The sequence below is a fragment of the Chelonia mydas genome, chromosome 19 (genome assembly GCF_015237465.2).
Source record: "Chelonia mydas isolate rCheMyd1 chromosome 19, rCheMyd1.pri.v2, whole genome shotgun sequence".
Classification (NCBI taxonomy): Eukaryota; Metazoa; Chordata; order Testudines; family Cheloniidae; genus Chelonia; species Chelonia mydas.
This window is the reverse complement of record NC_051259.2, coordinates 18,745,581-18,767,422: the sequence shown is the minus strand read 5'-3', so window position 1 is coordinate 18,767,422 and position 21,842 is coordinate 18,745,581. Positions and strand designations below refer to the sequence as shown.

Genomic DNA, 21,842 nt, shown 5'->3' with positions numbered 1-21,842 from the left:
TCCCCCCGCAGCGAGCAGGAGGCGGGGCCCGGCCGGGCGGGGCCTGTCGCGTAGAAGGGACTCGGATCACGTGGCGGGTGCCGGCCGCTGTCGGGCACGGTGTCCGGGTCACGTGGGGTCACCGGGTCACGTGGCGCGGGCGATGGCGGCTCCCGGGGAGCGCGGGGCGGGGGGCGCCGCCGAGGAGGCGTTTCTCACCTTCTACAGCGAGGTACCTGCGCGCGGCCGTCGCGGGCTCTGGGGCTGCCGCGCTGGGCCCCGGGGCGGCCCCTCGCCCGGGAGCCGGGCCCCGCCCCGCCGCTCGGACAAGCCGCCGCCGCCGCCGGGGCCGTTGGCAGCTGGCCCGCGAGGGGGGCTCGGCCGCGCCCTCCCGGCGCCGCGCGGGGCTCCTGGTGCCCGCCGGCCCCGCCCCCGCTGCCGGCTGGGCAGCTGCTGCGGGCCGGGGCCGGGCCTGGGCCTGGGCCTGGGCCTTGGCCTCTGGCTTCGGGCTCCTGCGTCCCGAAAAGCTTCGTGTCCGTTTCCGGGGCCAGCGCGGGCCCTGCGGCGGGTGAGGCGGCGCCCCGGCGGGGGCTTCTCCCCGCCGCCTCCCGCCGCCGCCGCCCCGGCCTCGGCCACGCAGCCAGGCCCGGCGGCGAGAGGCGCCCGGCGGCGAGAGGCGCCCGCCGTGTCAATGGCAGCGAGTATCCGCGGACACCGGGGTCTCCGGTGATTCAGCGAGAGAGGCCAAGCTGCAGCCCGGATGCGCCGCGTACTTTTTCCTGGCCTGAGAAATGTTTCTTTCTAAAGTGGACTGCGTCCTTGTGCTACATCCCGCGGGCCCCCCACCCCACCCGATGGTGACTGACAAGTTACCTATGGCAGAGTAACATGATACTGTATTAGGCATTTATTAGATTCCAGGGTATGCCGGTCACTGTCACAAAGTAGGAGATAAACCGGAAGGATGCGTGTTACAGGGCAGCAGAGTGAAGAGTGTAAATCATGAGGACAGATGCAGGGTGCTGAGTCTCTGTTCGGAGCGAGCAAGGTGACCTAAAAGTTTTCAGACTTAACCAACCGCTGGTGAGAGGGGTCTTTCCCTTCCTTGTCAAGAGGGGGCTCATCTCACTACCCTTCTTGCAAAGGAAGGGGACCCTAATGTGCAATATTTTCGTTGTACATGGAGTACACTGTATTTTGAGGATCACACTCCGTGGGAATTGTACACTTCAGACAGCTCCTCCTTTTCACTATACCTGCACTGAAAGTGGCTTTGTGTGTGCACACCAAGCACTGCACCATTGCTGAGCCTGCTCCACCTCATCACTTGGCCTCTCAGACAATTTGCCATCCCACTCAAGTGAAGATGATTTTCTTCTCCTTCCCCCCCCCCCCCCCCCCTTAAGCTTTATTTTCACATAAACTTGCACCAGTTTAACATGAGCCACTGTTTGCCAGAAGCTGGTAATGGGCGACAGGGGATGGATCACTTGATTACCTGTTCTGTTCATTCCCTCTGAAGCACCTAGCATCGACCATGGTCAGAAGACAGGATACTGGGCTAGATGGACCTTTGGTCTGACCCAGTATGGCCGTTCTTACATTGTGCTGGTTTAACTTAATTTGATTTTTAAACTGGTTCATTTGAACCAATGTATATATGTGACAGGTTTCAGAGTAGCAGAAGTGAGCTGTAGCTCACGAAAACTTATGCTCAAATAAATTTGTTAGTCTCTAAGGTGCCACAAGTACTCCTTCTCTTTTTGTATGCATGTGGACACTCTTATTTTGGTTTAGTTTAATCCTGTGGAGAAGAAAAAAATAGTAAGATGGACCAAAATTAGTCCACTCTTAAATAAATTTGCACATGCATTTGTGCCAGCTTAATTAAATCAGTTTAAAACCACACCTCTAGTTAAACCTGTGAAGGTTTGTGTGTAGATAAGACCTTAAGGGGCAGTTTATGTAGCTTAGAGAATGGTGAAGGCTGAAGGTGAGCAGCATTGTTAAGGTGTCAGGAATCAGGTGATACAGGGTTTAGGGCACAGCTGCTTAGTGCAGGAAGAAGCAAAAGCAGTATCTGGACTGTTGTGGCTGCGAGGGGATAGAGAAGGTGAAGAGAAAGCATAGTTCTATAGCATTATGCAGTAAAAGAATAAAGTGAGCTCAGCAAATACCTGAGCAAGGAAAGGTCTCCACTGAACTGATGGCTGCAGACCTGAGTCTGGGTGGGATGTTGCGTAGGTTGCCTTTGAATGAAACCCTCTGTCATGGTGGCCATATGAGAATGCAGCTAATTATGTGGTGATCATTCAGTTAATCAAGTGTCCTCTCCAGGTGAAGCAGATCGAAAAACGTGACTCTGTTTTAACGCCAAAAAACCAGATTGAGAGACTGACCCGACCTGGATCTTCCTATTTCAACCTGAATCCATTTGAAGTAAGTCTGAGCCCTCTCTTTCTCATTGACTCCTACTTAGATCCTTGTGTACCTACTGGATATTTAATTACCATTGAAAAATACATCTAGGCATAGTCTCATATAGCAAGGGTTCACCAGATGGACTGTGTCCTCACGCTCCCTGCTCAGCCAGTAGGAGGCACAAGCTATATATGCGCCTCCTGTTGGCAGGTTTCACTGGTATACTGTGTCACTGACAGACTTGGCAGGTTTATGGCTGGCATCTTTTGGGTGAGGGTGTAACACGACTGTCTCACCAACTTCTGGTCTTATCAGACTCTCGACTCCATTGGTATTTACTGCTTGTGCATATTAATTTGGACATCTGAAGCAAAGCTTTAGAACAGATTACATAAAACTTTATTCCATGGAGCAATTTGCAGGGCAGTAAGTAAATTCAAGTCAGTTACCTATGGCACTTTAGAGGATCATCAAGGTGTGTGAAATTGGGGTGTGCCCCCTAGCTCTCAGTGCATCATGCATTCATGCTGTAACAAAACCTTGAAGCTGTACTGTACATATAACAAGCATTAGCCTGAGCTGGCTCTTCTGAGCGTGCCTTTGTGCAGGATCTCCTGTTCCTGTCTCTAGCCTGAGAAACTCTCAGCCTTTTATGTTCCTGAGTTTGAGCTAAAAAGAGGCCCAGTTGCTCAGTCTGCCAGGGTGAATCTGCAGAATAGTTCTACACAGAATCCTGACACTTGGTTAGAAAGTGGACACGTTTTTTCTGAAAACCCTGTGAAATCCAACAGCTGTACAGGGGTTTTCTCCATGGAATTAAAATTAATTTCCAATTTATTTAATTAACATAATCCTCTGCGGTGCCTATAGTCTCAAGAGTTGAGCTCGCACAGAAGTTCATTCCCCAGATCTTTCATTCAGAAGATCAGTTCATAAGAGAGATTTCCTAAATTCAAATGCACCCTAATGGGCACTTCCTTGGACAAACTTCCAACCTCTGGACTGCAAGGCTGTCACTCAAGAGCCAGGCAGTGAAACTCACCAGTCTGTTTTCATTTCAAGATGAGAAAAATGCGTAAGTTAAACAAACCGTGTAAATGGTAGAGACTGACATAGATGTTTGATCAGATCAAAAGTGATGTTAGTAATTTTGGGCAGGAAACAGGTTGTTAAAAATGACTTAACCTGCCAATATCTCACTGAATACTACCAGCTCTGATTTTCTATTCCAGACAAGTTGAGCTGTACTGCAGGGCTGAAACTGGAGTTAGCAGCTAAAGGTGGCTTCCTGGCACCTTTGCATCACTGAGATACTGGGGCCAGGTGGAGACTGGAACAGCAACATGCTCCAGCCACGCCCCCTCTGGCTGACTTTTTGTCCCTGTATGCCAGTGAAACAGGTGTTACAGGGCTGGGCCGCAGGGAACCTGACAATTGGTGCCTGTCATGAAACTCTCTCTGCTGTGGGTACTTCTAGGTACTACAGATGGATCCTGATGTCACAGATGAAGAAATAAAGAAGAGGTTCCGGCAGGTATGTGGCCATTTTGTTGGTCTAGCTGTGGTAGTGCCGAATGCCTCTGGAGGGACCTTGAGAACTTGAGCAAAGCTGGGTCAGCTGTGTGTGAACATAAGGAGAATGCCCATTAGGAACTAGTCCTTGCACTTTTTTGGAGCAGCTCTTGCTATTTGTAGTGGCCGGGGTGTGAAGGCTGCAAGTTGCCAGGGAAATACTTTGCTGCAGAGCAGTGTGTGGCCAGGTCTGGGAAGAAACTGGTCTTGGTTTGACCAAGAGAGCGTTGTTGAAGTGCCCAGTGCATATTTATGTTTGCAAAGTCCATGACCCTGTCCCTCATGATGGATTGTATGTGTAGCTAAGGACTCCAGTGAGCACTTGACTTCCCAGTATTGTGGGAGAACAGGATGTGGTGAAGGGGATTCTATTCCAGCTGTTGCATTGCATCTCCCCCAAGTACCCCTGTGGCCTGAGGAAATGAGCGTGGGGCTGGGAGTCAGGAGGCCATGAGTTATTTCTCAATGTCTGTGACTTGCTGGCCTTAATTCTCTGCACTTTGCATCCCTTGTATAGAGAGGGTGTTCAGGCCTCTCAGTTGAAATATCCCATGCCCTAGAAATAACCTCACTGAGGAACAGGGCATATCTGTGTGCAGCAGAGTTTTGAGCTAGGCCCAGTGGACGAGGCCTCTGGAGCAGCGGGACTTAAGGAAGGGAGTTTGTTCTACAATCTGATCAGCACAAGCTAAGGACTGAGCGTTCTGTCAAAAGTCCTTTTATTGAGCCCTTGTGGATCTACAGAATCATGATGCCCACCTCAAATTTAGCCCTAAAGCTGCCACTGGTTAGAATGTCACCTTCAGATCTTTACTGATAATACACTGAGTGGTGGAAGCTCCAGTGAGTCAATTTTCTCTTCACTAGGAGAGAATCCTGTGCTATATAAGCAGTGTGATGCCTTTTTAGCTGATGCTTTTCTCCTGTCGGATGTTGTTTACCTCAGAAAGGGTCCTTTGTTTCCATGGAGGCATCTATGAAATATCCATTATCTGTAAAAACGATTATAATCTTGCAATACTACTTCGTTCTTTGTAGTTATCCATATTGGTGCATCCTGACAAAAATCAAGATGATGCTGAAAGAGCCCAGAAGGCCTTTGAAGGTAATACCCCTGACAATGTCACATATAGTGCTATTGTACTGGTGTTTCTCCTTAGCTGGTTTTGATGCTTTAGTTTATTAGGTCAGGAGAGAGCTTGTTCTCTTCCCTGGGTGGTGAGGGGCTGCAAACTGGGGCTTGAGTGCAGATGTATTTGGAGAGAGAGAAATATAGCGAAGTGAGCTGTAGCTCACGAAAGCTTATGCTCAGATAAATTGGTTAGTCTCTAAGGTGCCACAAGTACTCCTTTTCTTTTTGCGAATACAGACTAACACGGCTGCTAGTCTGAAACCTATTCAGTATGGTTACTTTCTCTTATAGCTGCGGTATTCCTCTAGGTGGCAGCAGTTGCTTTGTTACAGTCTGATAAAACAGTGGTTTTCAAACTTTTTTTTTTTTCTGGCAACCCAGTTGAAGAAAATTGGTAATGCCTGCGACCCAACGGAGCTGGGGCAGAGGGATTTGGGGTGTGGGAGGGGCCTCAGGGCTGGGGCAGGGGGTTGGGTGCTGGAGGGGATCAGGGCTCTGGGCTGGGGTGCAGTCTCTGGGGTAGGGCCGGGGATGAGGCGTTTGGGATGCAGCAAGGGGCTTGGGGTTGGAGGGGGCTCAGGGCTGGGGCAGGGGGTTGGGGTGCTGGCTTTCCTTGGGAGGCTCCCAGTAAGTGGCACAGCGAGGGTGCTAAGGCAGGCTTCCTACCTGTCCTGGCACCGCAGCCCACGGTGCCCCCCGGAAGCAGCCAGCAGCAGGTCTGGCTCCTAGGCGGAAGCGCGCAAATGGCTCCACGTGGCTCTCTCCTGCAGACACCAACCCCCACAGCTCCTATTGGCTGGCTCCCAGCCAATGGGAGTTCGGAGCCTTTGCTCTGGGCGGGAACAGTGCATGGAGCCCTGTGGCGCCCCCCCGCCTAGGAGTCCGACCTGCTGCTGGCCACTTCCAGGGTGCAGCACGGTGTCAGAACAGGTAGGAACTAGCTTACCATAGCTGGGCAGCACTGCTGTTGGGACTTTTAATGGCCCAGTCGGTGGTGCTGACCAGAGCCTCTGCAACCCAGTACTGGGTCGCGACCTGCAGTTTGAAAACCACTGTGATAATAGACAAATTGAAACTCAAGTGGCTTATAGATCTAGTGGGACTTCTCTAACTGGAGTAGAAAAATATGTGGACTGTGTGTAGGGCAGTGTTGTGTGGGTTTTAGCCACACACTTTGCACTAAAGCCAGGAGGAGTCATGCAGCATACAACTAACTGCCAAATGCTCTAAAATCCCACACTTACTGGGACTGACAATTTCAAGCTTAATGAATCCTAAATGTGGCCCAAGGAAGGCCTTTGCCATTGGAATCTGTGATGATATTTCTTCTAGCTAGTCAAGTTGTGACTGACTTAGGAGATCCCTGGAAACAGTCTACAAAAGTCACGTAGTAGCTTAGACTAGTAGTGTTTTGTGAATGTGTTTTTTGTCAAATGGAAAAAAAAGTCCCATTCAATTACATCATGTAATGGCAGACAACTAAAAAGTGACAAGTTTTTAAAGTGCTTGTATACAAATGCTAGAAGTCTAAATAATAAGATGGGTGAACTAGAGTCTCTCATATTAAATGAGGATATTGATATAATAGGCATCACAGAAACTTGGTGGAATGAGGATAATCAATGGGACACAGTAATACAAGGGTACTGAATATATCGGAAGGACAGAACAGGTCACGCTGGTGTGGGAGTGGCACTATATGTGAGAGCGCAGAATCAAATGAAGTAAAAATCTTAAATGAACCAAACTGTACCATAGAATCTCAATGGATAGTAATTCCGTGCTCTAATAATAAGAATAGAGAAGTATGGATATATTACTGACCAGGATGGCGATAGTGACTTTGAAATGCTCAGGGAGATTAGAGAGGCTATTAAAATAAAAAACTCAATAATAATGGGGATTTCAGCTATCCCCCCATTGACTGGGTACATGTCACCTCAGGACGGGATGCAGAGATAAAGTTTTTTGACACCTTAAATGACTTTTTCTTGGAGCAGTTAGTCCTGGAACCCACAAGGGGAGAGGCAATTCTTGATTTAGTCCTAAGTGGAGCACAGGATCTGGTCCAAGAGGTGAATATAGCTGGACCGCTTGGTAATCATGACCATAATATAATTAAACTTAACATCCCTGTGTCACGGAAAACACCACAGCAGCCCAACACTGTAGGGAGACTGCACAAAAATAAGGAAGTTAGTGAAACAGAAGTTAAAAGGTACCGTGCAAAAAGTGAAATCCCTGCAAGCTGCATGGAAACTTTTTAAAGACACCATGATAGAGGGTCAACTTAAATGTATACCGCAAATTAAAAAACATAGGAAGAGAACCAAAAAAGTGTCACTGTGGCTAAACAACAAAGTGAAAGAAGCAGTTAGAGGCAAAAAGACATCCTTTAAAAAGTGGAATTTAAATCCTAGTGAGGAAGATAGAAAGGAGCATAAACTCTGGCAAATGAAGTGTAAAATATAATTAGGAAGGCCAAAAAGGAATGTGAAGAACGGCTAGCCAAAGACTTAAAAAGTAATAACAATTTTTTTTTTAAGTACATCAGAAGCAGGAAGCCTGCTAAACAACCAGTGGGGCCACTGGACGATCAAGAGGCTAAAGGAGCACTCAAGGATAAGTCCATTGTGGAGAAACTAAATGAATTCTTTCATCTGTCTTCATGGCTGAGGATGTGAGGGAGATTCCCAAACCTGAGCCACTCTTTTTAGGTGACAAAGCTGAGGAACTGTCCCAGACTGAGGTGTCATTAGAGGAGGTTTGGGAACAAATTGATAAACTAAACAGTAATAAGTCACCAGGACCAGATGGTATTCACCCAGGAGTTCTGAAGGAACTCAAATGTGAAGTTGCAGAATTACTAACTGTAGTCTGTAAGCTATCATTTAAATCAGCTCCTGTACCAAATGACTGGAGGATAGCCAATGCGACGCCAATTTTTAAAAAGGGCTCCAGAGGTGATCCCGGCAATTAAACGCTGGTAGGCCTGACTTCAGTGTCAGGAAACTGGTTGAAACTATAATAAAGAACAAAATTGTCAGACACGTAGATGAACATAATTTGTTGGGGAAGAGTCAACGTGTTTTTTGTAAAGGGAAATCATGCCTCACCAATCTACTAGAATTCTTTGAGGGGTTCAACAAGCATGTGGACGAAGGGGATCCAGTGGATATAGTGTACTTAGATTTTCAGAAAGCTTTTGACAAGGTCCCTCACCAAAGGCTCTTAAGCAAAGTAAGCAGTCATGGGATAAGAGGGAAGGTCCTCTCCTGGATTGGTAACTGGTTAAAAGATAGGAAACAAAGGGTAGGAATAAATGGTCAGTTTTCAGAATGGAGAGAGGTAAATAGTGGTGTCCCCCAGGGGTCTGTACTGGGCCCAGTCCTAGTCAACATATTCATAAATGATCTGGAAAAAGGGGTAAACAGTGAGGTGGCAAAATTTGCAGATAATACAAAACTACTCAAGATAGTTAAGTCCCAGGCAGACTGCAAAGAGCTACAAAAGGATCTCTCAAAACTGGGTGACTGGGCAACAAAATGGCAGATGACATTCAATGTTGATAAATGCAAAGTATTGCACATAGGAAAACATAATGCCAACTATACATATAAAATGATGTTGCCACTCAAGAAAGTGATCTTGGAATCATTGTTGATAGTTCTCTGAAAATATCCACTCAATGTGCAGCATCAGTCAGAAAAGTGAACAGAATGTTGGGAAACATTAAGAAAGGGACAGATAAGACAGAAAATATCATATTGCCTCTATATAAATCAATGGTATGCCCACATCTTGAATACTGCGTGCTGATGTGGTTGCCCCATCTCAAAAAAGATATATTGGAATTGGAAAAGGTTCAGAAAAGGGCAACAAAATGATAAGGGGTATGGAATGGCTGCCATATGAGAAGAGATTAATAAGCCTGGGACTTTTCAGCTTGGAAAAGAGATGACTAAAGGAGGATATGATTGAGATCTATAAAATCATGACTGGTGTGGAGGAAGTAAATATGGAAGTGTTATATATTCCTTCTCATAACATTCCTTCTCAGAACTAGGGGTCACCCAATGAAATTAATAGGCAGCAGGTTTAAAATAAACAAAAGGAAGTATTTTTTCATACAGCACACAGTCAACCTGTGGAACTCTTTGCCAGAGGACGTTGTGAAGACCAAGACTATAACAGTGTTAAAACAACAACAACAAAAAACAACTAGATAAGTTCATGGAGGATAGATCCATCAATGGCTATTGGCCAGGATGGGCAGGGATGGTGTCCCTAGTCTCTGTTTGCCAGAAGATGGGAATGGGTGACGGGATGGATCACTTGATGATTGCCTGTTCTGGTCATTCCCTCTGGGGCACCTGGCACTGGCCACTGTTGGAAGACAGGATACTCAGCTAGATGGACCTTCGGTCTGACCCACTCTGGCCACTCTTATGTTCTTATTAGCTGTGGACAAAGCATACAAGTTGCTGCTGGACCAGGAGCAAAAGAAGAGGGCCTTGGATGTGATACAGGCAGGGAAAGAATATGTGGAACATACTGTAAGTACTCCATGTGTGACAGCCCTTGGTGCTTAGAGAATTGTTGTCATTTAGTTGTACAGCACAATGTATGCTAAAGGCAGAACAGGTGAGCTGTCCAAAACCCAGAACAGATCTGTGCCCCAAGGAGCTACTGTCCAGGTGCATGAACAAGAATGAACTTTAGTTAAACACAAGTAATTGGGCTCAATACAGGGGTAACTGGGTGAAATGTAATGGCCTGCGATATACTCGAGGTCAGACTAGATGGTCTGATGTTCCCATTTGGCCTTAAACTCTAAGAATGAATGATACTGAACAAACACAGGGAGGCAGAAGGTGGTTAGAACTGGGTAGTGGGGCAGGTGGGTTTTGGGAAGAAGCCCTGTAAAGTGAGGGAGGGAGCTGAAAGGTAGGCTTAGTCACACACACTAAACTTGAGAAACAGGCTGATAAGGGGAAACTCAGGGGCTCTCTAAACCAAGAAACTCTCATCTGTTCTGCTAGCGATTGTGGCAAACTTCTCCGTAGACTGGAACAGTGTGTGTGTGTGTGTATCTATATCTATGTAGAGCCACGCACTTGGGTATAATGTAAAACACAAATCCAGGTTAAGTTCTCTCTGCAAAACACCTAGTTCCATGGGTGTGTCGGGGTTGCAGAATTAGCTGGAGACCACTAACCGAACACCAATAAAATGCTCTTTCTGTTCTGATGTTTGATGCTCTTTAGGTGAAAGAAAAAAAGAAGTCATTAAAGAAGGAAGGAAAGCCAACCAACGTAGAGGAGGATGATCCGGAATTAGTAAGTTGCATGAAAGCAGATATTTTTTGGGACTGTTTAAAGGGGCTGAAAGTCAAAGAGGAATCTGTTCTTGGCCCAATGTAGTTTTGAGTGATCCTTTCCCAGTCGTCCCATGCCAGTTTCTGGTAGTTGGAGGTTTAGGGACACCTGGAGCAGGGGTTGCATCTGTGACCATCTTGGCTAATAGCCATCGATGGACCTATCCTCCACGAACTTATCTAATTCTTTTTTTAACCCAGTTATACTTTGGCCTTCACAAAATCCCATGGCAACTGTGCATTGTGTGAAGAAGTACTTCATTTTGTTAGTTTTAAACCTGCTGGTTGTTAGTTTTATCAGGTGACCCTAGTTCTTGTGTTATGTGAAGGGATAAGTAACCCATCCCCATTCACTTTCTCCTTACCATTCATGATTTTGAAGACCTCTGTCATATCAGCCCTTAGTTGTTTCTTTTCTAAACTGAACAGCCCCAGGCTCTTTAATCTCTCTTTGTATGGAAGCTGTTCTTCTAATCATTTTTGTCTCTATACCTTTTCCAATTCTAATATCTCTTCTTTGAGATGGGGCGACAAGAACGCCCTTCAGTATTCAAGGTGTAGGCATACCATGGATTTATATAGTGGTGTTATGATGTTTTCTGTCTTATTATCTATCTCTGTCCTAATGGTTCCTAACATTGTTAGCTTTTTTTGACTGCCGCTACACATTAAGTGGATGTTTTCAGAGAACTATCCACAATGACTCCAGGCTAGAGGTCAACTAGGTGATCGCAGTGGTTCCTTCTGACTTTGGAATCTGAGACTATTATTTTTTCTACAATGATACAGAAACACTTGTCTGTGACTTGGAAGAGTGTACAGCATTACAGAGAGACTGATTAGAGAGTATGCTGTATAACCATGATGGCTCTTGCTGGGCGTGTAAGCTCCTCTCTAAAAGGAATGCAATTAATTGTGTAGGTTTAGTATCTTTATCTCCAGCATTAATACCCTGTTAGAGGTCTGAATGCTTTCACTCATTTAGGCCTTTATTGTTTGGCCAATATCTCATTTCACTGTGTTTCTAGTACTGAGTAGCTCTGTGTCACTGTACTTTGTGCACTAGAATAGTGACATCCTTGATGTCAGCAGAAATATGTAAAGCTTGGGGGGGACTCAGAGTGGTCCTTGCTAACACTATGGGCTACAATAAATGTTTGGTTTGGATAGCCTCTTCCAAACCAAATGTGTCCTCAAATGCTATACTCCAGTAATACTCAGACCTCGGTGGTTCAGGAGCCAAATTAGTGATCAGCATCACCCAAAAGAGTCACACTAGTGTGAATGACAGGGGAAATATTTAGTTTATATACACACATAGTATTCTCACAGCAAATAAGTTGATACTTTAATTGGTTAATAACATAGTATAAGCGTCTTGATTAGTTAATAACTCAGATGGGTTAATAATGGAACCACACAGTGTTTTAATATGTGCGGCAAAGAGCCGCAGGAGACAGGTTAAAGAGCCACGTGCAGCTCGAGAGCCAGTCGGAGCATCTCTGCTGTAAACAATGGCATTACATGATGGCAAAAAACACTTGGTGTAAGTTCCTTCTTCATCACTAGATTTTTACAACGTGAAAGCCAGAGGCGTCATGGCTCTGACAGGGCTTTGGGGGATGCTCAGTCAGCGAGCTCACAAAGACGTCTGTTTCAACAGGTATTTGGAAACTAAAGGATGTTCTTCTAGTTTCAGTTTTTTGTTCTTACAAAGGGACTTTCTGTTGACGGCTAATAAAGAGCCCGTAGCGAAGTGCCGCTGTTTACTTTCCATTTGTTTCCAGAAGTTCCTTGCTATGTATGCTTGTTATTAAAGGTTCTTTTATTTAAATCCAGGGTTCCCATTTTTTCAGCATGTTTTGTTTTTTTAGTGTAGAATGATTTTGCAGTGAAGTCCATAATACCTGGGTAGTGACCTCATGTTCTTTCCGTAGCAGCAGTCAAGGCTACATTGCAGGACTCAACAGAAGGGTAGCAGGGCTTGTGAGTGAGAGCTTTGATTCCGACTCTGCTTTAGTAATAGCAAGTGGGGGAAAAAAGACCATGTCAGGCTAACAAAGAGCTCTTTTCTGCTGCAGGCCATAATGTGAGATGACTCCTCCCTGTCCCCATTAGGTTGGGTTGCTATTAAGGTTGGCCGCCTTGTAAATAAGAGAGCATTACAATTTTTTGAGCATTAAAATTCTATCCTGTGGGCCTCCAGAAGGTACATGATTCTGACCTTGGGTGATACTTGACTCTCTTGCTGTGGGAGGAGGTGCTGGGTAGGGATGTTGGGCAGAGTGGCTTTGTGGGGCAATACCCAGCCCCTGCATGCTTTCCCCTTTCTTTCCCACCAACAGTGGAACTGAAGTGGGTGCACTTCTTCACTCCAGCCAACCTTACCCAATAGGCAGTGTTACCAGAGTGTTTCTGTGCAGCATTATCCCATTCCCCTGGCTCTGCAGCTGCTGGCAACAGGGATCCTGATGTAAAGGGTAATTGTCCCCGTAGCAAGGGAAGGCTGGAGTGGCCTGCTGACCTGTCAGCTCCTGTGGAAGTCAATGGAAATGTATTAACTTGGATGCCAAGAGTTGAGCTTTTGTGCCACACCACATTGATTAACGCCTCTTAACTATGGGTCTCATATGGAGCTTCTTGTCCCTCATAACCCATGGATGCTAGACTGTAGAACTGAAGGGCTAGTGAAAAACAGAGGCTTACGTAACCACATTACGATGCATTATGGTGTTGAAATAAAGTTCTGTTGCTTACAGTTCAAACAGGCCGTGTACAAACAGACAATGAAGCTCTTTGCTGAACTGGAAATTAAAAGGAAAGAGAGAGAAGCTAAAGAGATGCATGAAAGGTATGAGCAACATTGGAGTTCCATCTGTGTGAATGAGGATCTTTTTTCAAGTTTACTGAGAAGAAATAATGTGTCATGACTGCAGAATTCTGTGTGTAAATTTACGGTGTGGAGACTTGGTTTGTAAAGACTTGGTTTGTAAACAATGTTATTTTAAACTGAGGATGCTGGCATTTCCCAGAGGAACAATTAAATAAATTGGCGCATATGTTTGTATGCAAGTAGTGTGCAAAGGGCTAAATTCCTAATGTTAATTATGTGCCTGAAATCTTTTGGGTGTTGTGTGGTGTCATTTGGTGACATCCATGTCCTGGTGGCTCACCAGTCAGTGTTTTATATGGTCTAGTATATATACGTTCTGCCGTTTTCATCTGTATGGTTTGCAAGTAGGTCTTGTATCAATAATGCTACCTTCAGTTGCACTTTTCTTCTACTAGATGCTTAGAAGTGAGTATTTCATCCATCTGTTCTGATAAAAAGTTAGTCTCCCCTTTGCAGTCAGAGCAGATGTCTCTGTGGTGAGGGGTTTTGTGTGTCTTTTTAATGTAGATGCTGGTTGGTCCATAACTATTGCTTTATGGCCTCTTGTACAGGAAGCGACAGAGAGAGGAGGAAATTGAGGCTCAAGAGAAAGCCAAGCGAGAGCGAGAATGGCAGAAGAACTTTGAGGTAATCTGCAGCATAACCAGTTTCCACCTGCATTTAGGGAGTCATATCTGCTCTTGGGTAGGCTGCAGAGCATGTACGTGAAGAACAAGGAAGGTCATCCCATTTGTTGAAGGCACGAGGCACTCCAAGTAGGCACATTTTACTGAAGGATCCTACAGGAACCTGTTTGCTGCCTTATTGATGGGCAGGAACCACACCCTTGCATGTCTCATGAGTACTGAAGGGTGTCTCACAGCCAAGGGAAAGGATGTGATCCCTGCTCCTTCTGAGAGTAGATGTCTGGTGAATTGCAGTCCAGTGTCTTTCACCTCCAGGTCACCGACTGATACCTACCCCAAGTCAGGAGATTGGGTTGCCTCTGAGCCCAGGTCATTGGTGACCAATAAGAGTTAACCTCTGATGGCTGTTCAACAACCAGTGTGGAATTGGAATTAGTCGGTGGGTCCCAGGCTAGTTTCAGGTGGTTAGGTGTTCACATCACAAAAATTGCCATGTCAATTTGCTGAGATTGACAGAGACACAGAGTATCAAAGACCAAATGGGGGCAGAGGTGGAGCTCTCCTCTGGGTATGCTAATGTTGGGAACTGGAGTGATTGACACACCCCCACACCTCCTCTAGCTGGGAGAGAAGGTTTAGAGACAGAAGAGCATGTGAATTCTTGGTCAGAGCATGTGTGTGTGATGGGAGTGGAGACCCTTGCTGAGGTTGTTTCAGGTTTCTTGTTTCTAGGAGAGATTCTCCTTTGAGTTCTCAGTGCTGCAAGACAAATGTTTTTGCTTCAAATGAGATTGGGACCTGGAAAGTGACCCTGAAAATGGCACCCTAAAATTCCATGTTTCTCTGAATCCATTTCAAACCCACTGAGTTCACAAATAAAAAGCTCTTCCTGGCAGCCAGTGGTATATGCTCCTGCTGGTCACTTGAGGCTCTTTCTGGCATGTGCATTAACACCAGCAACAAAGGTCTGGCAATCGGAATGTAGTGAACCATTCTGGCCTGAGAGCCAGAGGGGAATCCAGCTTCCCTCCCAGAGCTGTGAGGCTCTGCAGGGTAATTTAACCTCATTTTGTGTTACTGAAGCCAGTATCTCTGACAGCTTCACATAGGGAGCAGGTCTACAGAGTAGGAAGAACTGCGTTTATTCAAGTGCGTTCCAGACAATAACTGCACTTTATATGTAAACTTGTATTTTAGAATGGATTCACTCCTGCTGCATCTCCATTTGACTCGTTAGTGTTTGTTCATGTATGTCTTGCTTTCCTCTCTGCTGCCTCATGGTTTTGTCTAAGTCTGCTTCCTGGAATTCCAGGAGTCAGGAAAGGAAAGGATTGGTTAGTGCCTTGTCTGTCCCTGGACAGTGAGAGATGGTTTCCTATGTTGTCAGATGCCACCAGTGTGGTGATCTGCTCTGTTCAATGTTGATAACAGTCGGCTGCATGAGTGCGTGCGTTCCCTCTGTGTGCTGCCCCGGCTCTGCGCAGATAGCTGACACAGCAGACCCCGAGAGAACCCCCAGTGACCACAGATGAGTGGCACCCGGCCAGGTTTATTGTCAAACGAAGCACAGTAATAGTTTCCCGCAGACTCTACAGGACATACTACGAATATGTGCCCCCGACAATGGACACAGTTCAGTCAGTGGCAGGACTCTCCACTGCCCCCGAGGCCAGACAAAGACATCCCCTCAAGGGTGCATTCTTATACACAGGTACAAACAAGTTACACATCACTCCTGACATATCGAGGTACAACCCCTCTGCGTGTTGGGGTGCTGCCTCTCTCCTGGTACATGTTGATTCGAACAAACGAGTCTATCCATCGTATTATCCTTTTGACCCTGTCTTTTAGGATGGGTCAGCCTGTTCCTCATTATCTCTGTGGAATGTGTTCGTACTGGACTGTTCTGGTGCCATCCTGGCACCTGTTTATCCTATTAGTGCTTGATCCCCTTTAGATAGGTGTATCCGTCCAATTAGCAGCCTTCTTCTTGCCAACTTCTGTGAGCAGGGCCTGCCTCTGGCTCACACATTAACTTTGCTTTATGTTAGCAAAGTCTTGACCATTCCTTTGGTTCAGGCCTCAGGCTAATGCTGGGCCTCTGATACAAGGCTTATGTTTCAGGACCTCATCTTACTACATCCTACAGGGCATTTGGCAGGGTTTGGCCAAGACATTTTGAGGTGACCTGCAAAGGAGGAGCCCTGGAGAGTTGTCTCTTTGGCTGGCCTGAAAGTTCTCTCAACTTTTCCTGCTGTGTTTTTATGTAAAAAATTCAGATTCTGTCATGTGAATTTTGTTCTATGGGCACCTGAAGAACTGAGAGGGCTCTGACATCATCAATATAACAGAAATGAAACTGAATAATTGAAAGAAGGGATTTTTATTCAGACAGTTGAAAACTCTGGTTTTGTTTAAACCATTTAATTCAGACAGCCTGCAGACACTTGTGAGAAAAGCTCTTTGCTCAAGATTCAGCTCTCTTTACCTATTCAATTATGGGCCAGCAGAGTCCCCAGCCCAAACTGGGAAGCAAGTCTAGAGATTCTGGATATTGGTAGGATTAAAAGCAGGAGGAAAAAATGCTTATGAAAAGCACCGAATCCTTTTTGGATATTAGCAACAACAGGCACGGTCGCCCATTCTGTGCAGGTCACCATCCCTAACCGAGACTGGGGGGTGGGGCTGTGGAATTATCATAGAATCATAGAATATCAAGGTTGGAAGGGACCTCAGGAGGTCATCTAGTCCAACCCCCTGCTCAAAGCAGGACCAATCCCCAATTAAATCATCCCAGCCAGGGCTTTGTCAAGCCTGACCTTAAAAACTTCTAAGGAAGGAGATTCTACCACCTCCCTAGGTAACACATTCCAATGTTTCACCACCCTCTTGGTGAAAAAGATTTCCTAATATCCAACCTAAACCTCCCCCACTGCAACTTGAGACCATTACTCCTCGTTCTGTCATCTTCTACCACTGAGAACAGTCTAGAACCATCCTCTCTTGAACCACCTCTCAGGTAGTTGAAAGTAGCTATCAAATCCCCCCTCATTCTTCTCTTCCGCAGACTAAACAATCCCAGTTCCCTCAGCCTCTCCTCATAAGTCATGTGTTCCAGTCCCCTAATCATTTTTGTTGCCCTTCGCTGGACTCTCTCCAGTTTATCCACATCCTTCTTGTAGTGTGGGGCCCAAAACTGGACATGGTACTCCAGATGAGGCCTCACCAATGTCAAATAGAGGGGAACGATCACGTCCCTCGATCTGCTCGCTATGCCCCTACTTATAGATCCCAAAATGCCACTGGCCTTCTTGGCAACAAGGGCACACTGCTGACTCATATCCAGCTTCTCGTCCACTGTCACCCCTAGGTCCTTTTCCGCAGAACTGCTGCCTAGCCATTCGGTCCCTAGTCTGTAGCTGTGCATTGGGTTCTTCCGTCCTAAGTGCAGGACCCTGCACTTATCCTTATTGAACCTCATCAGATTTCTTTTGGCCCAGTTCTCCAATTTGTCTAGGTCCCTCTATATCCTATCCCTGCCCTCCAGCGTATCTACCACTGCTCCTAGTTTAGTATCATCCGCAAATTTGCTGAGGGTGCAATCCACACCATCCTCCAGATCATTTATGAAGATATTGAACAAAAACGGCCCCAGGACCGACCCCTGGGGCACTCCACTTGACACCGACTGCCAACTAGACATGGAGCCATTGATCACTACCCGTTGAGCCTGACAATCTAGCCAGCTTTCTATCCACCTTATAGTCCATTCGTCCAGCCCATACTTCTTTAACTTGCTGACAAGTATACTGTGGGAGACCGTGTCAAAAGCTTTGCTAAAGTCAAGAAACAATACATCCACTGCTTTCCCTTCATCCACAGAACAAGTAATCTCATCATAGAAGGCGATTAGATTAGTCAGGCATGACCTTCCCTTGGTGAATCCATGCTGACTGTTCCTGATCACTTTCTTCTCATGCGTTATCTCACTTTCCCAACGCGTCCGCATTCGTCCATGCACGCTTTCGGTACTAGTTTAACCATCTGTGTAGAAACTATTCTAGTTAAATCAGGCCAACCCCCTAGGGTGGCTGCAGTTATTCAGGTATGGAGGTGCCCCACTCTGGTATAGCTCATTTCCCCTAAATGGGTGGAAATGAGTTATACTGGCTTAAGTCTTTTCGTACCAGGATAACTGGCCACCCTAGGGGGTAGCTCTGATTTAACTGTTGTGGTTAAAAAGTCATCCCTGAATTGAAATATTTAAATTGGTACAAAATCTGTTTAGACCTGCCTAGGTTCAGGAGGGCCCAGAGGCCATAGTCAGTACACTGAGGCAGACTCTGTGCTTGCTCTGCTTGCTGCATGCTGCTCAGATGATGTGAAGGAAACACCCGCCCACCAGGACACTCCTTGTTCTGTCCCACTGTCTCGGCCTTTAGCCTGTTGGCTAATAGGAGCAAGGTCTGTGGGGTGTGCTCTTGGCTTGGTTCTTGGCTGATTAATCAGTGATTTAAGGCAGAGATGGGAAGTGAGGTTTCTTGTTTGCTTTGTGCTAATGAGGATCTGATGGCCCCAATTACTGCTGCAAACCCCTGGCTGGTCTTTGCTAGAGCAAGACACCGACATACTTCTCTTGCACTGGGGGGTTGGAAACCTGCCAGCAGCTACTCTTGGTCATATTCTTGTTCATCTGCTCTTCTCAGTCCCTGTCTGCTGTCCAATGGCCTTCAAGCAGCTGGCAGTCATCTGCACTCTTGATAGGGCAGTAGTCCCCAAACTTTTTCAGTTTTGGCCCCCTCCCCCCCGCCCCCCCCTTACCCGGTCTACACCCCACTCAGAAGCTGTGGTCAGGAGCCGGGGCTGAGAGCAGGGCCAGGTGGTGCTCTCTCCCCACTCCCTGTGGGGGCTGGCCAAGGACCCCCCCGGTGCCCTTTGAACATTCCTCCGTGCCCCCTTTGGGAGGGGGATGCACCCCACATTTGGGGATCACTGTACTGGGGGATCTCTGTGGGGAGTTCCCTCTGCTGGGGGAAGAGGAAAATGCCAGCAATCTGCTAGAGTTGGTAGGACGTGACCCATTCTTGTCTCTTGTTAACCCTTCCTCCTCCTTTGTCCTGCTCAGGAGAGTCGGGATGGCCGTGTGGACAGCTGGAGAAACTTCCAGGCAAATACAAAAGGGAAGAAAGAAAAGAAAAACAGGACCTTCCTGAGACCCCCCAAAGTAAAAATGGAGCAGCGCGAATGAGTCCAGCAGCAGCTATGCACGAGCAAGTCTCCTCAGCCCCTCCCTGCTTTTAAGGACTTATTGGCCTCTAGAATAATACTTGCTTTTTAGTAGATTGCTTGGTTCCAGTACAACTGAATGTTGGTCAAAGTATTTTTTGTACTCTGTACATTTGAATTAGGATCGTGGTATAAAATCAGTCATGAACCAGCTGCTCGTAGAATAACTGGCTTAGGAGGGTCCCGCTGTTGTTACTGTCCTGTTTGTTTGCAGCCCTGTAATTTAATGTTTTGTACTTCAGAGATTGTGTTGTTCCACCACCTTCATGTATAGTTTTGTGAGAGTCAAATTAAACAAGATGCTTGAAATGGTGCCCGGCACCTTCCCGGGCCTCGTCCTTCTCAGCAAGTCAAACTTCGGAAAGATCTCTACCAGCCAGGGGTCATTTGCCAGCCCGACACGGAGTTGTGCAGTTAAGTCTTCTGCAGTTCCCCACCAAAGTGCGTGGTGCTGAAAGCCACCCCCTGTGTCTGATTCCTAAACTGCAATCTCCTGGCTCTCCAGTTCAGAGCTCTGGGAATCTCAGACTTGCTAGTCACCTTCTGTAAAGAAAAAACTCTCTGTTCTGTATGTAAAATAAATTTTTACCCAGGTTATTTGATTCTTGCTCAGAATTATTCCAAAGATGCAAATTTGAGCTGTTGAGGGAGAACATCAGCTTCTGGTACTTGGCACTTCTTTGCTTGGTGTGAATGCTTCCTCAGGCCAGCTCCTGCTCCAGCACCTGCTTGCAAACTCATTAGATGGTCCTTATAGAAATTGCTATGACTTGACTCTAGAGCGAGGAGCTCCCTTCTCCAATCACTACTTTGGCACTTCATTCCATAAGCAGATGCAATGGGCATTAATGTGCCGAGTACAGAGTCAGACTGGTGAAGAGCTGAGCGAATGCAGTTTGCTGCTGCTCCATGAATCCACTTCACTCTATCGTCTCCAGTTGCGGGGGCTGCACTTCCTGTACATGCTGGAAAGCCGCCTGCCATTCTCTGCCGTCCGTCTGAGGGCATGGACTGGGTGTGAGCTCAGGTGGAGTGCTGCTGGTTCCTGCAGGGAGGTGACTGTTTCCATACTCTTGTTCCTGAGAGGAACTAACAAGTGTTGCTGGTTTCTCTCTGGAGGTGGGATCAGTTGGTTGTGGCGAACTGGCTGTCTGGAGCACGACTAGGATGTTTGCCAGAGAAGTTTCCATCCATCCTGCTCAGTCTGGTTCTGGAGATGCTGGTGGAGCTTCGACATGTGACCTGCCAAGTGGGTTCATTCCCTCATGGCTGGTAAAAGCTGTTGAGTCCAGTGTTGGTAGAAATTGCCCCTGCTTCCTCACTGGGAGATAATTTGGCAGCCTGCCTCATGGGCACTCTATTCAGTGCGAATTAGAGTCACAGCAATGACTCCATTGTCAAGGTCGAATCTCCTTTCCATGAGGCCACGTTTCCCACAAAGCCCTTCTTGTTTGCAGGATTGCTTTTGCAGGCTCATACCACAGCAGAACTAGTTTTTTAGCAAATTGGAGCTGTATTGGAGCAGCTGCCTGTTGATTGGCTGTGAGGAAAGGTCTGCTTGGCTTTGCCATGATAGCTCAAAAAATCTAGCAATGGCTCTTGCTGTCTGTGCAGGCTTCATAATTGTGGTGATTTCCTCCTCCAGACTCCTGCCTGTGTCCCGTCTACTCTGGCCAGGAGGCTGGATGCCCTTGGGCACTGGAGCTGTCTATCTTTGGCATGTAGAGGCCCAAGCACCGTGCCATTGCTAGATAAAGACTTCTCCAGCCCCTTGAAAGGATGCTGCTGGGTTGGTTTGGGTCCCATGTTCAGCTTGTAAAACAAGGTGGCTTTTATAGATTCCAAGGACAGAAGTGACCACTGTGATTACATAGTCTGACCTCCTGTGTAAAGCAGGCCAGAGAACATCCCCAAAACAATTCCTAGAGCAGAGCTTTTAAAAAACATCCTATCTCGATTTAAAAATTGTCAGGGATGGAGAATCTACCACAACCCTTGGTAAATTGTTCCAATGGTTAATTACTTGCACTGGTAAAAACTTATGCTTTATTTCAGTTTTAACTTCCAGCCATTGGATCATGTTATATCTTTCTGTTAGACTGAAGAGCCCATTATTAAATAGCGCTTGCCCATGTCAGTACCTATCAACTATACTCGTTACCCCTTTTTCCTTCTCTTTGTTAAGTTAAATCAGTGGTCTCTTCTTTGAATGGTCTCTGCCCATTCCTGCTGAGGATGTACCATGGGTGCAGCTAGTGGCTGTCCCTCTTGGAGGGCTTGTGCACCCCGGGCCCCTCCCCACAGCACTGAACAGACAAAGGTGGGGCTCTTGGGGGCATGGTGCACCAGCAACTTCAGTTCCTTCCAGACTCTGTAGTAGATGGACCAGGAGCCATACAGGGTCAGTCTGACCCAGACTCATTGGAATAGATCATTACCACTTCCGCTACCTTAGCTGGCCAATTTTTATCATTTAAAAATGTCTTGCGTTGCCTTTCTTTTCTCCCAGGATCTCCGCACCAGATGCAGAGCCCTCCCCACCCCAGCACTGACACT

The 21,842-nt window shown here is 46.7% G+C and overlaps 1 protein-coding gene across 2 annotated transcripts; it reads left to right on the top strand.

Annotated features, from left to right (window-relative positions):
- The first annotated feature begins 33 nt into the window (after positions 1-33).
- Positions 34-19,883, top strand: DNAJC8 (DnaJ heat shock protein family (Hsp40) member C8). 2 transcript variants are annotated; one of them, XM_037881535.2, is made up of 9 exons: positions 34-211; positions 2,317-2,418; positions 3,878-3,934; positions 5,011-5,077; positions 9,566-9,660; positions 10,372-10,443; positions 13,241-13,332; positions 13,926-14,001; positions 19,126-19,883. In XM_037881535.2, exons 1-9 carry the CDS (start codon positions 143-145, stop codon positions 19,246-19,248), a joined length of 753 nt encoding a protein of 250 aa, XP_037737463.1. In that variant the 5' UTR covers positions 34-142; the 3' UTR covers positions 19,249-19,883. The 2 variants fall into 2 exon arrangements, with proteins under 2 accessions (XP_037737463.1, XP_037737464.1); XM_037881536.2 differs by lacking the exon at positions 34-211 and adding an exon at positions 755-1,027.
- The last annotated feature ends 1,959 nt before the right edge of the window (positions 19,884-21,842 follow it).